Source organism: Polyodon spathula, chromosome 5 (genome assembly GCF_017654505.1).
Source record: "Polyodon spathula isolate WHYD16114869_AA chromosome 5, ASM1765450v1, whole genome shotgun sequence".
Lineage (NCBI taxonomy): Eukaryota > Metazoa > Chordata > Actinopteri > Acipenseriformes > Polyodontidae > Polyodon > Polyodon spathula.
The window spans coordinates 27355885-27373180 of NC_054538.1; the positions used below are offsets into that span (position 1 = coordinate 27355885).

General features: G+C 37.4%; 2 protein-coding genes across 9 annotated transcripts in view; one reads left to right on the forward strand and one right to left on the reverse strand.

The window, feature by feature from the left end:
* The first annotated feature begins 389 nt into the window (after positions 1–389).
* LOC121315784 (retinol dehydrogenase 13-like) lies at positions 390–8263 on the forward strand. 2 transcript variants are annotated; one of them, XM_041250183.1, is made up of 7 exons: positions 390–556; positions 1578–1696; positions 1914–2069; positions 3244–3348; positions 4625–4837; positions 6521–6622; positions 7192–8262. In XM_041250183.1, the coding sequence occupies exons 1-7, from the start codon at positions 492–494 to the stop codon at positions 7407–7409; spliced, it is 978 nt and encodes a 325-aa protein (XP_041106117.1). In that variant the 5' UTR covers positions 390–491; the 3' UTR covers positions 7410–8262. The 2 variants fall into 2 exon arrangements, with proteins under 2 accessions (XP_041106117.1, XP_041106118.1); XM_041250184.1 differs by lacking the exon at positions 1578–1696 and having other exon boundaries at positions 470–556; positions 7192–8263.
* Positions 8264–13914: 5651 nt separating this feature from the next.
* The window catches only part of map4k3b (mitogen-activated protein kinase kinase kinase kinase 3b), a 100136-nt gene continuing 96754 nt past the window's right edge, over positions 13915–17296 (reverse strand). For all 7 annotated transcript variants that reach the window (XM_041250192.1, XM_041250191.1, XM_041250190.1 and 4 more), the window contains 2 exons: positions 16100–16155; positions 13915–14278 (listed from right to left, as the gene is read on the reverse strand). In XM_041250192.1, the coding sequence (XP_041106126.1) occupies positions 14191–14278; positions 16100–16155 (144 nt within the window). In that variant the 3' untranslated portion in view covers positions 13915–14190. The remainder of the gene's footprint in view (positions 14279–16099; positions 16156–17296) is intronic.

Consider the following 17296-nt stretch of genomic DNA (forward strand, 5'->3'; position numbering starts at 1 on the left):
ATAGCAATTACCAACGCTAGTAGCTTTGTGGTTTTTTGGTTTAAGGGCTGGTAAATGCAATTTAATGACAGACTATATTAATAAATAAACCTTTTTATATGTTAAGTCTATATACTGTTAAAAATGTATTGACAGCAGTATAATAACAGTAAGTGAAAACTAGATGCAGTAACATTTTATGCTTCTCTGTTTCTTCTGAAACAGTAACCTTTGAGACCACGTGACAACTGTCAAATCTTGCGTACCCTTTTAAGACAGACTACTTTAATACTACAAGTCCCAGAAGCCTCTCCTTCACATTTAGTCGTTCGGTCAAACATACCTTTTCCTAATTGGTTGTTCTACAAGATAAGATTATCTATTGCAGTCTTTCAACGTCAATCATTAAAAGTAACCCTCCGCGACAGGAAGTACATATGAGTCATTCACCTATAAAATAATAGTGTTATACCATAACTAATCGGCTAGTATTTTGCTTTGAACTAATCAGCATGAATAAATACATATTACCCGTGTCTGTTGTGGGAACTGTAATTGGTGCCGTTGTTTTGACAAAGTAAGTATCGATTGTGAAGGTTATAAAACAATGCTGCATCAACAAAGCTACCATGCGTGGAAACAAAAAAACGAACTGCATCAAAATAATTCACCTTTGTTTGGCTAGATTACTTTTGTAGTGGAGTCTTTGTTATAACAAACGATAGTAAATAAACACGGACAGACACAAAATATACGGAGTTAAATCTTAGGTGGGTGCAGATATTGCTTCTACAGCTGTCGGTGGACAATGTCAAACAGTTTATTGTCCAAGTTGTTCCAAGTAATACAACATGGGTTTCTGTATTTTATTTCCTATATTCATTTATCATTTTAAAAATTAACTGGAAACGAATGTAGATCGTACAAATACTCTTAAGGGTAATAATTACAGTACAATGAAAACAATATCACTGTTCTTTTTAACTGCATTATTATTTGCTATGAATGCAACATTTAGAGGTTACAAAACTGCACCCCACAGACATTAGACCAGTGAACCTCAGATTATTAATATGGGGTAAATTGTATGCTGTATCAGCAGTTGCCACTAAACCACCTACTAATATGAGTCAAGATTTCGTGGCTTTTGCAATCGGAAACTGAAAAATTGAGTAATTATATAAGCCTGTGCAGGGCCCCTAATGGTTTTGTAGTTCCTAATTTTGCGGGAAAAAAAAATGATGCTAAAGAGCTACAGTGGTGTCAGTTGTAAGGGGTGAAATTTCAAAAAAAAAAAAATTCCAGTACTGAGTTACTCATTTTCAATTATGCTGAAAAAACCCCACCCCTCTTCCAGGCTTCCCATATGCAGCCGGAGGGGAGGGGTAGGGTGGGTGGGGTATTTTGTTGCCAGAGACTAGTAAAAAAAATCTTTTTTTTTTGAAAAAAAAAATTTAAAAATTATTTTTTAATATCTGTTGAATGATTATATAATAGACCTTCCACTATAAATATATGGAAGCTTTGTTGTTATCTTTAATATGAGGTCATCTTTTAGGGTTATTCAGTTACACAGCCAACATTGTATTTAATTTTAGGGATCGTGTAAGTGGTGGTATCTGCCCAAGCAAAGCAAAGATAACGGGGAAGACGGTGGTAATAACAGGAGCAAACACAGGGATTGGTAAAGAGACAGCACGGGAACTTGCCAGAAGAGGTAACATTATTATTGTGCTTAAATGTAGCTATACGTTATCACCGATGGGTTGTTGTATAAGGTTAACATTTTGTAGTAATTTCCAGTTTTTAGGATGCTCACTGCTGCTTCTCAACAGCTCATATCTCGGAAGCCATTTTAGATATGGATTCATCATTTCCACACTTTGCAAAGCTGTATTCTATGATTCTCTTTTTTTGTCTTGTTTTTCCTACAGGAGGCCGGATTATAATGTGCTGTCGAGATATGGTGAAGTGTGAGAATGCTGCTAAAGAAATAAGAGGAGAGACTTTGAGTCACAATGTGTATGCCAGACATCTTGACCTGGCTTCAATAAAATCTATTAGAGAATTTGCAAATAACATAAATAAAGGTAGGTAGGTTGTTCTCCCGTTGCTGAACACCAAAATTCGAAAGCTCTAGCGTATAAAGAAGCAAAAAAAAAAAAAAAAAAAATTCAAGTCATGTTAGAGGTGCTTGTATCAGGTTGTGGTATCTTACAATACCTAATGCTATGGAGACCGTAGAACATACAGAACCACTTCCCTTCAATGGGGAATATGCACTACAGTATGTTTCAGACAGCTTTTACTATATCTGTACAGATTAGAATAAAGGGTTCAGCAACATAAAGATGTGATATCTACAAAAGGGGCCAAGTTAAATGCAAAACTGGGTCAGGGACTGTAAATATTTAATGTAAAAGTTAAACAAGGCACAATTAGGGCAAACTTGGCAAACTTTTTTTTTTTTTTTTTTTTTTTTTTAGTTTAGTCGTTGCCAATTATTTTTTTATTTTCTCCCAATTTGAAATGGCCAATTATTATTTAGGCTCAGCTCACCCCTGCGCTGACTCGGGAGCGGTGAAGATGAACACACGCTGTCCTCCGAACGTGTGCTGTCAACCGACCGCTTCTTTACACACTGCGGATTCACCATGCAGCCGCCCAGGAGCTACAGCGTCGGAGGACAACACAGCTCCTGGGCAGCTAACAGGCAAGCCCGCCGGGACCCAGTCAGACTACAGGGGTCGCTGGTGCGTGGTGAGCCGAGGACACCCCCCTCCCCAGCGCTCAGCCAATTGAGCGCTGCCTCTTGGGAACTCCCGTTCACGGTTGGCTGTGGAATAGCCCAGACTCAAACCGGCGACGTCCAGGCTATAGGGAGCATCCTGCACTCATGCAGAACGCCTTTACTGGATGTGCCACTCGGGAGCCCTGGCCCCATTTTTATTGCAGTTTGAAGAAGCAACATTAATAATAGAAAAAGTGGTGACAAGAACAAGATTTCTAAAATATTGTTTTGTATGTGACGTCAGAGTGTTTAGGGCTGTCCAGAAATATCATTTGAATGGAGCTGAAACAACTTGGAGAGCTGTGGCAATAGTTTTGATTTCCCTTTCAGTTCGGTTCTCCCAATTGTTCATACCAATTCACACTGCTGACACCAGCCTCCTCTTTGTAAACCTAGGTCTGTCCTTGCTGTCTCCACTGTTGGTTATTTATAAACTACCATCATATTGAAATTACATTTTTATTGGGTTGCAGAAGAGGAGCGGGTAGACATACTGATCAATAATGCAGGGATAATGAGATGCCCTCACTGGCAAACCGAAGATGGATTTGAAATGCAGTTTGGGGTTAACCATTTAGGTAAGCAAACATTTTATTTATGGATCCATAACAACATTTGATTACTCTGATTTCAGACTGAAATATAACCTCCGGATTTGTCTTTTTCTGATCCTCTATTTTGTTGAAGTTCAAAAGTGGTTGGAAAAATTGCTAACATTCAGTTTTATACAAGAATATGGTTCTGCCCATTAATATTCACTATTCAGATCGGTATGTTTTTCATTGCATAATTCCGTAAAGCAGGAATTCCAGAACTATATTAAGACTGATTGAAAATGATCAGATACACTTCCTTGTTTGCTTCTGGTCATGTGTGTTTATTGCTGGGCAGTACACAAATACAAGCCTTTTTCTTACTGTAAAAGTTATGGAGTGAAGTAATGAAACTTGCCTTATTTAGCTGTTTAACATATTCTAAGCTTGGTGTATTAGTAGGCTGTGTGATAGTTTCATCTGTCATTTTAAAGTTGCTTTTCTTATGTATAAAATCAATGTTGATTAAACTTGGCTTGATCCATCTATCTGTCTGTATGTCGAACTTTCATTTTTACAAGCGCATGCTGTGGATAAAGGCTATGGTAATTTACCTTTTTATGTTATTGATAGCTGTAATTTAAAATGTGCTGCTGTGGCACTTGCATGGTTTAAAACTCATTAGTGTGCAGTGGAAAGGGTACTGTTTCCATATGCTGTTGTCTTTGTGCTACTGTATACGATTGTTGTGATTGCAGCCTGATTGTTTGCATAGCCATCGAAAGAATGTTTGTTAACCCTGCTGGGGAGGTTGCAGTAAACCAGCAGAAGGCCCCACTCCACACCATAGGTGTTGCATTAAACTTTTACAGAACATACCAGTTTGATTAAATCAGTTTAAAAATATATTGCTGCAATTTAGATGCTTATCACTCTTTAATACATTTTAATCTGTAAACCATCTCTCTTTGCCATGTTGGTACGCCGGTGTTTTAGTTCCCCAGTTCTCTCTGTGGCAGACATTGACAGTGCAACAGCAGAGCAGTGGAAATATTTAGCTTTAAAATAATAATAAAAAAAAATCTTTATATGCTACAATGTTAAGCATAGTAAGCTATACAACCCTGAGTACAGGTCTGGGAAAAACATTGACAGCATTTAAAGTAGTTTTGAACAGTACAACTGTATCCTTGTATACTTTGATGCAGAGGGTATTTACATCAGTATGTGGAGCCCAGATTCCAAGACACAAAACTGGAAGTGATCCAGACACATTTTTTAGAATTCAGTTAATAAACTGTTTTTCTGTAATTTCTTGCAGGCCACTTTCTATTGACCAACCTCTTGCTTGATAAGATGAAACGCTCAGCGCCCAGCCGCATCATAAATGTCTCCTCGCTGGCTCACGTAGTGGGAGAGATGGATTTTAACGATCTGAACTGGGAAAAGAAAAAATATAATACAAAGGTGGCCTACTGCCAAAGTAAGCTTGCAAATGTGCTGTTTACAAAAGAACTGGCCAGGCAACTACAGGGTAAGTCAGAAAAGATCTTCACTCTAATGATTTACTGGAATGTGCTTTTATAGTTAGGTCCTGTCGCAATTCACTCCAGAATTTGCACAAACTGACAAACCAGCAATTCAGTCCTAAAGGTGTCTGAATAGCAACTTCAATTAACTGATCTCAATAATTAAGTAATTAACACTAACTACTGGCTAATTAATAAACATTACCTAATAATGAGGGACAATTATGACCATTATTCCATTAATGTGTAGCAGGGGCATCCAGCTTCTTGAATCCTAATCTTTACTTTTCTGATTTTTAATATAAGGCCAATTGCAGGTCCGGCCTGTGTTTCATATCCACCCTATTTGGATGCATAGTTTCCCTGAGACTGACATTGTGAAAGCAACTGAACTTGAATCTATTTATGTGGTCAAAAGTTTTGCATCACCCAGAATTTTAGGATTTAGACAAATTAAAAAAATGTAAAAAAACAACAACATGAACATCATTTTTTTTATTTTTAATTTTTATTTAACATCATGTAATCAAAACCGTAAGCCATAAAGAGTAGTACAGTATTTCATGTTAGATTTCAAAATATCACATTGTTAAATGCATCAGTTTTACACTAAGTATATGGAAAAGTACAAAAAGACTTTAATTCAATATGTTAACATAACATTATTCAGCAGGTTTAATTTGGCCATATTTGTGTGCGTACTATCCTATCTAGCTATCTATGTAGCTATCTATATAATGCACACACACACAGGTGTCCCCCTGGAATATTTTAGCTCAAGTCTGAGTTGTTAATGTAAATAAGGTTACAAGAATTATTATGCAATGAAAAACCATGTTACCCGACCACGTTTAAACACCTTGCCACCCCCCCCCCCCGAATTAATTCTGTAGATGCCCGTGTGTGTGTATATACACTGTATGTATATATGTATATAGATAGATAGATATAGTGAAGGATTTCACTTATTACAAGTTCGATTGCCCTTTGTAATCAAACCCAGAAACAGAAATTGAAGTGTTTAAGCACTTTAGTTTATTTATTATTTACAGAAATAAAAGAAAAATGAAATACAAAAACCTAATGCCCACATGGAGCGCTAACTGAACTTTCTCTGTCCTAACTACAAAAATAAACACTCAAAGGTTTCGTACTGTACCTTCTATTACCGACAGCCTATTTCCTTCACACTGACTGCCCAGAACAAACCATTTGTCTTGTTTAAATACCTGCATGCTTACTACAGACAGGTGACATCAATTGAACTATAAAACAGGTAATCAATTCAATAAAATAACTTAATTACACCTGTGGCTGTACAAACACAGCCACACACACATCTATCTGGCAGGGACAGGAATTAACCACATCCCTGCCAGCCACTAATATGTCAGACGTAGAGTCTGCTGAAAATTGAAAATGAAATCAAGTTAAGATATGCCTATAGGTGTCTATGCTGACTGGCCAAAAAACAAACAAAAAAAAGTTAATGTAAAATGTAAATTAGATTAGTCATGTATTCAAATTCCTGAGGTGACAGTAAGTGTACAATGAATCAAATGTTACATAACCCATGAAAATGTTAACTATAATTAGATTTTCATAAACATGGCTGGTTGCCTCAAGTTTCAGATCTGGAGCATTTAAAAGCATTATTAGTGTGTGAAATGTATGGTTTTGTTTAAAAGGTACTGGAGTCACAGTGAATGCACTTCACCCCGGAGTAGTTGAGACCGAGCTTGGCAGGCACACAGGGATGCATCAGTCTCAATTTTCAAGCACAGTACTAGGTGAGTAAACAGTTTTTGACAACTTCACTTCGACACAAAGAACGACTGTTCAGCTCTTTCACAGAGATATCTTAATCAATTATCTTTCGTGTTTTAATAAAGACTAAGTATTCTCACGTTTCTTGTTGAGTGTTTTTGATTAATTGCATTGTGTCAAACTGCTCATCGCAGTAGTAATAGGGCAAAAAGCCCAGGGCACTTTAAAATTGTGAAGTCATCGACTTTTTTTCTAGTGTGGGCCCAGCAAGTCACTTGTTTACACTTAGAACCCACAAGATGTGCCCGCCTTCATGTGTTACACCCTGTATACAGGAGTGACTGTGGCTTGCAGATGATGGAAGACATTTACTAATAAGTTCAGCCAATTCAAACAATATTGAATGTAATTGTTTTCTCCATATGAATTGAGCACTACTGCAAGATACACATCTCCTTAGAACTCTCATCTGTTTATAGCAGTATTGCAGAGAAGCAGCAGAAAGTCAGTCAGTTGATTTGACAGTTTTAATTATATTAACATATTCACCCCATGACAATTGATCTTAGAAACTCCCTCATGTTCCTTTCAGGGCCTTTGTTTTATCTGCTAGTTAAATCACCAAACCAGGGTGCGCAACCCAGCATTTTCCTTGCTGTTGCTGAAGAAGTTGATGGAGTTTCAGGGAAATACTTTGATGTCTTGAAGGAGAAGGAGCCAGCACCCCAGGCTCAGGACGCAGAGGCGGCTCGTCAGCTTTGGCAAATCAGTGCCAGGCTTGTGGGCCTGGAAGATGCAGCAGCAACATGACAGCTCAGAAGTGCCATTAGCCTTCAGATCTCTCAGAACCAAAACCAAGCACAAGCAACTGCCATTGCTGATAACAGCTGAAACATTACAGATGGAGAATTATTATGAAGATGATAAACCTGTGTGTAAGCCATATGTGAACAGTCAATTATAATTTGTACTATGATTGGTTAAAGCTTCAGTGCCTATAATTTACACAAAAAGTGCAAATTATTGGTCTTCCTTAACACTAAGAGTAGTTTTAGTAACAAACAATTAGTAAGGATAGTCCACTGTCTGTATCTCCCCCTCCCTCATCAGGGATATAATCCCACTTGCACCAATGTTTGTCCTAGTTCCTTCTCATTGCCACTTGCTGTAACCTATTTGTTAATGAGTGATTGGTAGCCATCTAGTGTAGGATGTAAAAACTGCAGTCATTGTTTAGTGCCTCTTTCCACAGTTGCCATCATAATATCAACATACATTTTCTGCTGCAGAAATTGCCAGTTATAACGAACTGACATTGAGGTACTGTAATCAGGTCTTTTATAAAAGTACAAATGATTGTTTATGTTCTGCTTGCCCACACAAAACACGTATAAGTTATGCCTATTGTTTATTAATCGATAATAAGAATGATGAACAATGTAATCTGTTTAATACAACAATCAAGCAGCTTTTTGTTTTGTTTTTTTAAACTAGGCTGGGAAACCACTTGCAAAGCATAAAATAAATAAATTGAAAAAAATTGAAACTGTCCACATATTTAGTTAAAGTCAATGATTTATTTACCAGACAGTAAAGACCCTTTCACACTGTCACTCCTACCTGGGTCCACATCCGGGTTCTGGCTATCCGGGTCACAATCCTGCATAGTGTGAAATCACGTACCTGTGTAACCCGGGTCCCAGCGACCCACCTCAGGATGTGGGTTGACACACTTTGAGCCGGGTTGAGCAAGACAAAATACTTGATGGCCATTCGTGAGCCGACGCAATAACCAACCGACTCGCCTTCGTGAAGGTTTCACTTCTGCAAGGAACGTTTCTGTTTAGACATATTTTTGTTGCTTGAGACACACCATGAGCCAGATTGCAGCAGAGAGACATTTTTGAGACATTTTCTCAAGAGAAGCTTGGATGGAAGCGTCAGTAACAAGCTGCTTCCAGGGCATCGATACATGTAAACAATCTAATTATTCACAAACGATATTCAATACACACAGAAGTTGATTTAAAATAATAACTCACATTTTATCCTTTCAAATCAATACATATCGGGTAACCAAATCTTGAAATCCATTTATTTTCCATCTTTTAAACGCCTTTTCTTTCCCTGGGTATTTGCAATACAACAGAATTACCGTATTTCTTCAAATTTAAGACACGCTTTTTAAACCAATTTTTTTCTAATCAAAAATGTTCTGCTTCTTACATACTACTATAGAGTTAAGGGTCACGTTTTGTAGAGTAGCAAGCTGTAACAATTTAGAAAACAGGAAAAACAAAAGAAGAAACTTGCTTGGAAAAATCTTCTTTTAAAATGCCAGATGTTGGTGAAAGATGGTCGACCTTCTAATTACAAACAAACAGGAAATTAAGTAGCCTATTTTTTTAAAATGCAAAAATAAATAAATAAATAAAAACTCATCCCATGCCTTTCTTTACTAAATTAAATGTCCTGGTTGTTTACTTATACTCTGCTACTTTGTTGAGCATTTAGCTATAGAGATTTAATTGTATTCTGTGAATCTTATGATAGGAAGTGGATTGACTCTCTGGCAATCATCTTTATTAGGATTCCAGATCCTAGGCTGTGTGGTCCAGTGGTTAAAGAAACCGGCTTGTAACCAGGAGGTCCCCAGTTCAACCACTGACTCTCTGTGACCCCAAGCAAGTCACTTAACCTTTTTGTGCTCTGTGAGACGTTATTGCAAGTGACTGCAGCTGATGCGTAGTTCACACACCCTAGTATCATAGCTTGTAAAGCACTTGTGATAGTGGTCCACTATGAAAGGTGCTATCTATATCTATATCTATATCTATATCTATATATATATAGCTCTGGAAAAAATTAAGAGACCACTGCAAAATGATCAGTTTCTCTGGTTTTACTATTTATAGGTATGTGTTTGGGTAAAATGAACATTTTTGTTTTACTCTATAAACTACTGACAACACTTCTCCCAAATTCCAAATAAAAATATTGTCATTTAGAGCATTTATTTGCAGAAAATAACTGGTCAAAATAACAAAAAAGATGCAGTGTTGTCAGACCTCGAATAATGCAAAGAAAGTAAGTTCATATTCATTTTTAAACAACACAATACTAATGTTTTAACTTAGGAAGAGTTCAGAAATCAATATTTGGTGGAATAACCCTGATTTTCAATCACAGCTTTCATGCGTCTTGGCATGCTCTCTACCAGTCTTTCACATTGATGTTGGGTGACTTTATGCCACTCCTGGTGCAAAAATTCAAGCAGCTCGGCTTTGTTTGATGGCTTGTGACCATCCATCTTCCTCTTTATCACATTCCAGAGGTTTTCAATGGGGTCCAGGTCTGGAGATTGGGCTGGCCATGACAGGGTCTTGATCTGGTGGTCCTCCATCCACACCTTGATTGACCTGGCTGTGTGGCATGAAGCACTGTCCTGGTGGAAAAACCAATCCTCAGAGTTGGGGAACATTGTCAGAGCAGAAGGAAGCAAGTTTTCTTCCAGGACAACCTTGTACTTGGCTTGATTCATGCGTCCTTCACAAAGACAAATCTGCCCGATTCCAGCCTTGCTAAAGCACCCCCAGATGAGTCAAATTTTCAGCTTTGCCCAACACCTGGTTGTCTAATGGTTAGCCGGAGACCTGGAGAGGCCTACAAGCCACAGTGTCTCGCACCCACTGTGAAATGTGGTGGAGGATCAGTGATGATCTGGGGGTGCTTCAGCAAGGCTGGAATCGGGCAGCTTTGGCATGAATCAAGCCAAGTACAAGGTTGTCCTGGAAGAAAACTTGCTTCCTTCTGCTGTAGGAGGACTGATTTGATGGATGTCAAGCGATCGAAAGTGGCAAAACCAAAGCACTAATCATTGCTTTATTATGTATTTAATAATATGAAGAACATTACAAGTGTTCTCATGGGTGAAAGTACCACTGATTTGACTGGTAATACGACTTCTTAGACCGCACCCTCATATTTGCAATTCCTGGTCTCTGTCCTAATGTCCTTATAAAGTACAGGCCATCATGGAATCACAAGTAAGCACATGTTATGGCACTGCCCCCATTCCTTTGGAGATTGAAACTATAATACTGCACCTGTAGATAAGATGTTAAAGGAGGGACCAGACACACAAGTACAGTATGTAAAACCAGTTTTTATTTTACAGTATATACATAATGCATTTCATATGATAGTGTTACTATGTTAATGTTGCAGACAAGAAAAAAAAAGTGAATTGATACACCTTTATTTAGGCTGTGGAAATTGTATGCAGTGAAAAAACCTACAGTGCACATTTTACTACCGAGTTGAAAATATTAAGTCTTAATCAATCCACCACCAGACAGATGCTCCTTGATGCATAGTATTTCATATAGCTCTGCACGAGGTAGAAACACCCAACACATTTTGGCCATTGCTTGACAGTATCTTTAATTGAAAAATGTATTTTGGCATAACATTTAAAACATACATCAGTTAAGCTTACACTTAAGCTACATCCAAAAGTAAGGAATGTTGGTTTCTCCTTTAAGAGTGGTCTATAAATCTAAATATTTTGAAATACTTTGAGAAGTACTACATAAACATGTTCTGCATAATTAAGACAACAAAGAACAGTACCACTGGACAGCCGCTGTACAGTTCACTTCACCGGGCATTGTTACAAACCTTTGTAAAGTCTACTTTTGGGAAAAAAAAAAAAAACACATTAGTAAAAGCACACATTAGTATATTGACAAGAAGGCCACAGCCAAAATGGCCTTCTGTTCAATACATCTGTAGAGGTAACCAAGGCCACTAAACTGAAGTCAAGGCCAAAGTGTAGTAAGCTGTGTAATTTTGCTTCGGATTCAAACAGAAAGCTAATTACTGGCCACAGAAAGCACAGTTTAAAATTAAGAACTATTTATTTATTTGGAAAATGCTGTTTGTCAACCAGCATCCTAGACAGGGCTCCAGGCTAACTTTTTGTCTTGTCAAATCCAATTGTTGGGTGCCACTTTAAGAGCAAGTTGGTTGCTACCACATTCAAATTGCTTAAAATATAGTGATACTAAAAGCAGTAACTTATGGAAGTACTCACTTGTTGCCTCATTCTGTTGAATTGCTAATCTATGCAGCTGATGACTGCAATGAACTCCACATTTTATATTTGAGATATTTTGCAAGTGTTGTGTAGGGAATTGGTGAGCGCACCTTTAATTGTGTCCAGTTGTGATATGGGAAATAGCATGCTACAGCTGGCATGCTCAGTGTTAGTTAGTGGAGTTCTGGTCCAACAACATGTAACACAGCCAGCTCTTATGTTTTTTTTAGTTTGTTTTTACTGTGTATGTAACCATTTATTGTTTCAGTACAAAAACAAGTTTAAGTTTCACTGAGTTTGTTCTGTTACATTAAATACACCACAGTAAACAGAGTATCATATATTTGAGATATTTCCAAACCATTCTTTTTCATTATCACAAACTGAAAGCAAAGTTTAATGAATGGCAGTTTTTCTACTGCAATCAAGTAAGCTGCAGTAGATTTCATTTTTAATTCACTAAACGTTTCCAAATTACAGCCCCAAATATTTTTGTGTTCTGTGTCACCTTAAAATGGTCAGTTTGAGAAATAAACTCAGTTTTCCCTGTAGCAGCTGACCCTGCTTTAGTACAAAACGCACGCTACATACTGTTTTTATTATGGTAACGTCTAAATTACCGAGCCAACATTGTAGCGCGCAAAGAAAACCTTTTTTTCAGCTTGATACAGTAATCTTTTCACTTCTGATTATTATTATTTTTTTTTTAATATATATGATTTACTTTTTGCTGAGTTTCAGCCCTTCATTTTAGTTATTTTCATTCTCTTAAGTTATCAGGGCACTGTTAATGGCTGATGTCCAACACAAACCTTAAGTGTATTGTTATTTTTTGTTGTTCTTGTTCTAAACATTTTGAATGCAACGTTTTACTTTAAGCTACATTTGTAGGCAACAGTACTCGCACATCTTTGGTCACCACCACAACTGCTGGTGTTAACACAGCACTTCTGGACTTCCAGGCATTTGTATTCTATCCTGACTGTTATCGTCTCTCCGTGCTTCAGTTTAAAACATGTGATATGCCAGGGCTTTTTTCCCCTTTACAGAACAAAATCATAGAGCATTCAGAAATATTGATACAAGTGTTGTGTATTTAACTGGTGTGACTTCACCACGCAAAGCACGTAATCAGGTTACTGTTTGGATCCAAACACTTTAATCCAGGCGTTTCTCTAGTTGCTGTAGCTGAAAGAGCACTGCAGCCAGCATTGCCGTAAATAAACATACATTTTTAGGGGCATTATATATATGTGTGAGTGTGTGTAATTTTATATTATATATATATTATATATATATATATTATTATATATATATATATATCTATATATATTAATATATATATATATATATTATACATGTGATTGGTTATTTTGGAGTTATGAATTACAAAATATACAACAACAAAAACATGGTGCAAACACTAAAATACAGTAGTTATATATTTGATGAGGTTTTCAGTTTTTCCTGACTTTAGGGCTAAAATTAAACAAATCCAACTCGATGATAAAAACAACGTTAAACCTCAGATCTAAATACAACGTTCAAACTCAGACTCCTCTGAGAATTCTTGCCGCAGTGAGAAAGTCAGATGGACAGTTCTATGCCAAAAAAAACCAAAACAACTGTAATAACTATGGACTTCAAAAACATTAATTTCTTGACTGATTCATAAAAGAAAAATGGACTGCAGACCTCGGCTGATAGTAGGAAACTAAAGGTCCCTCGGGAAGAACTATAGCTAACTGCAGCTCCGGGCATTATAGTCCCGTTGGTAACTATAGTTCCTCCCTCGGGGACCATAGTTTCCCACTATACACCTCCTTTTTTTCACATTTTAAATACTTTTGTGCAAATTTAAACACCAGTGTATATGCCTCGGGATTAAAAACACAAGCGATTAAAATGAATAACGGCTTAGAATAAAACATCTATGGTTAAAAGGACTAGATTACATGATAAAAATCCGTCAGTGTTAGTACGACAGGCACGTTGCTATTCTTTTCAGCTGAATACCCAAAGTGTCCTTAAAGCAGTACTATCTGCATCACTCACACCTTTACATCTGTACAACATATATGCACTATTATCTACATTAAGTCTTAGTGTACAACTTCACTCGTATGAAGTAACTTGCTCCAAAAAATGTTTGTTTGTTTGTGTGTGTGTATATATATATATATATATATATATATATATATATATATATATATATATATATACACACACACACACACACATACACACACAAATATTACATAAGCAAATTAAGCACATGTGTGGTAAACACGCAAGGTACTAGAAGCTGCGGCAACAATTAGTTAATGTCCTCTGCTTCTTTCTTACATGCCACAATAAATAAAAAAAAACAGCATCCAATGCAACCCGAAAAATGCAACTGTAGTAAAATTCCAAGAATTCACTGTTGCTGAAGCAGTAGTGTCTGTCTGACTCCATTTTTAACGTTCATTGCTTCTTGCCATGCTAAATTAATCAGTAACTGTTTTCATGTCCTGCCAAGATATACAGATTGCTGTTGGCTGCAGGGTTGTCGGTGGGCCTGCTTTCCAACACCACCACTCTGCAAGAGAAATTAAGAGAAATGAAGTTCAATTCATTTTCCCAGGTCATATACAGTGCCTTAAAGTATTCAGCCCCCATCCCTTTTTTCACATTTAAGAGTCTCGCAGCCTGGGATTTTGATGCATTAGATTGGGAATTTTTATTTGTAAGTCACACCTTCTTCTTCACAGAGTCACCCCCCAAAAAGAAAGAAAATAGTAAACAATAAAATAATAAAAATTAAAAAACTGAAACGTCATCATTTTTTAAGTATTCATCCCCCTGGGTCAATACTTGGTGGAACCACCTCTGGCAGCTATTACAGCTAGTAGTCTTTTCAGATAAGTCTCTATTAACTTTGCACACCGTGATGGAGCAATATTTGCCCATTCCTCCTTGCAAAATTGCTCAAGCTGTGTCAAGTTAGTTGGGGAACAGTGATGAACACAAATGTTGAGGTCTTGCCACAGATTTTCAATGGGATTAAGGTCAGGACTCTGACTGGGCCACTCAAGGTCATCAACTTTCTTCATTTTAAGCCACTCCAGTGTTGCTCTGGCAGTATGCTTTGGATCACTGTCCTGTTGAAAGAGTCTTTTGGCAGAGGGGCGCAGGTTTTTATCCAGGATTTCTCTGTATTGTGCACCATTCATCCTCCCATCAATCCTGACAATACTGCCAGTCCCTGCTACTGAAAAGCATCCCCAAAACATGATACTACCACCGCCATACTTTACGGTGGGGATGGTGTTACCTGGCTGGTGTGCAGTGTTTGATTTGCGCCACACATACCGCTTAGCGTTCAGACCAGAAAGTTCCACTTTAGTCTCATCAGACCACAAGATGTTCTGCCACATAACTGCAGTATCTTCTATATGACGTTTTGCGAACTCTTTGTGGTCAAGGATATGGGTTTTTTTCAGCCAGGGCTTCTTCCTTACCACTCTCCCATAAAGGCCCTTTTTGTGGAATGCCTTGGAGATTGTTGGTACATGAACATCATCGTCCATCGCAGCCACTGACTTTTGTAACTCATTCAGAATCACAGTTGGCTTCACAGTAGCTTCTCTAAGAAATGCCCTTCTTGTCCAGCAACTAAGTTTAGAGGGGCGGCCTGATCTAGGCAGTGTGGTGGTAGTTTCGTATTTTTCCCACTTCTGTACAATGGACTGCACTGAGCTCCGAGGCATGTTCAATGCCTTTTAAATGGTTTTGTACCCTTCCCCAGATTTGTGCTTCTCTATAATCATATCCCTGACTTGCTTAGAATGCTATTTCGTCTTCATTTTGATTCTTTCTTTTGAAAGTCTCTACCATACTGTGGGACCATACAGAGAGAGCGGTATTTATCCTCACAGATTAATTTACACAGGTTGACTCCATCAACAAATTGTGTGACTTGAGGTAATATATTGTACCTGAGCAAATTCAGGCTTGCAATTACAAAGGGAATGAATACTTTTTTAATTTGATAATTTCCGTTTTTAATTTTTAGTAAATTGTTGAAAGCTTTTGGAATTTTTCTTTTGATTTGACATGGTGCTCAATGCTTTGTAGATCAGTGGGAAAAAAAAATCCTAATTTAATCTATTTCAAATTCTGAATCTGACTCTTAAATGTGAAAAATGGGATGGGGGCTGAATACTTTCTCAAGGCACTATATTAAAAAAAATAAAATAATAAAAATATTTGAGCATCAGCACTCAGAATAACTGTCTATATCATAGCAAGACTAGTTACATAAATACTATTTGTTCTTTAAATATCCATGAACCACAGGAAGAACATTTTAAAAGGGAATATTCCTCCACCTTGTTTGGTATTTTCTCTTTTTGCTCACCTGTCAGAACCTAAGAGCTTGAAGATTCTTGTATTATCAGAAATCTCCTGGGTGATCTGGTATTTGAACAGAAATAGAAAAGGCTTAGTAAATCTCAGTTAACAACCAGAGTGAATAATGTGGTGTGTGCCTTTTAAGTAGAGATTTTCTAGACACCTCACCCCACCCCAAAAAAAAAAAAAACAGCACTTTACAAAGACAGGAACGATAGTTCCTCGTGCCAAGTTATCCGCGAGAACTGCCAGACTGACAGACTATACAGCAAGGATAGTTTACGTGTTTTCAGGGTATTGGCGCAGCAAAAGTAAATCGACCAAAAGCACCATTTCACTTTTAATTTGTAGTTCCCAACACTCTTAGGTGTTAATGAGAGAAATAAGGTAAAAATGTCTCTCCTCATCCTTTCTCATTTTTTTGCAGACCCCAGGCACTTTTAACCACGCATATGTATATTAAAAGACATCCCAATTTTAATGACAATTAACTTGTTTTGTCAACATGGAAATATACTAAGGAATGCACTTTTTGTGACGTCTACAGCATTTATATTAAAATTATTTATTTCTGTTTTAAAAGGGAACATTTGCCTGCAAAAAATATATTTTTATATAATATAATATAAATATAAAAAATGTCCAGCATCCATGGGACTTGAAACTATAACCTTCAGTTAAGGTTACATAACCGTCAGCCACCCCCCACGCCATTACTTAGCATGCGAAGGGGGACTGACTGAATGAGTGGGGAGAATGTGTGTTGTTGTTTTCGGGGGTTGAAGAGCATGGGTGTGACTGGTTGATGAGTCAGGCAGCGGCATGAAATGACGGGAGGTTACATAAGAGGGTGCATGAGCCTGGGGACTGGAGACAGTCCAGTGCTGAACTTGAATGAGAAACTGTGGGAGCGACTGAGCAATCGTGAGAGCTGTGACTGGAGAGAATATGGAATGAAAGTGCCAAGACTAAAACGGAGGGTTATATATATATATATATATATATATATATATATATATGACACACACATATAGATGGCAAGATTTGAACCCTAACTAGTCATACTTTCACTACATAACTACTATGCTACACAGATTCACATCTTAACCCTTTCAACAGACTAGGGAATTATTTACGCTATCCAAATGGTAACACATTGCCTCAGTATAGGTTCAACAATTTTGCTATTCCTGTAATGTACGTG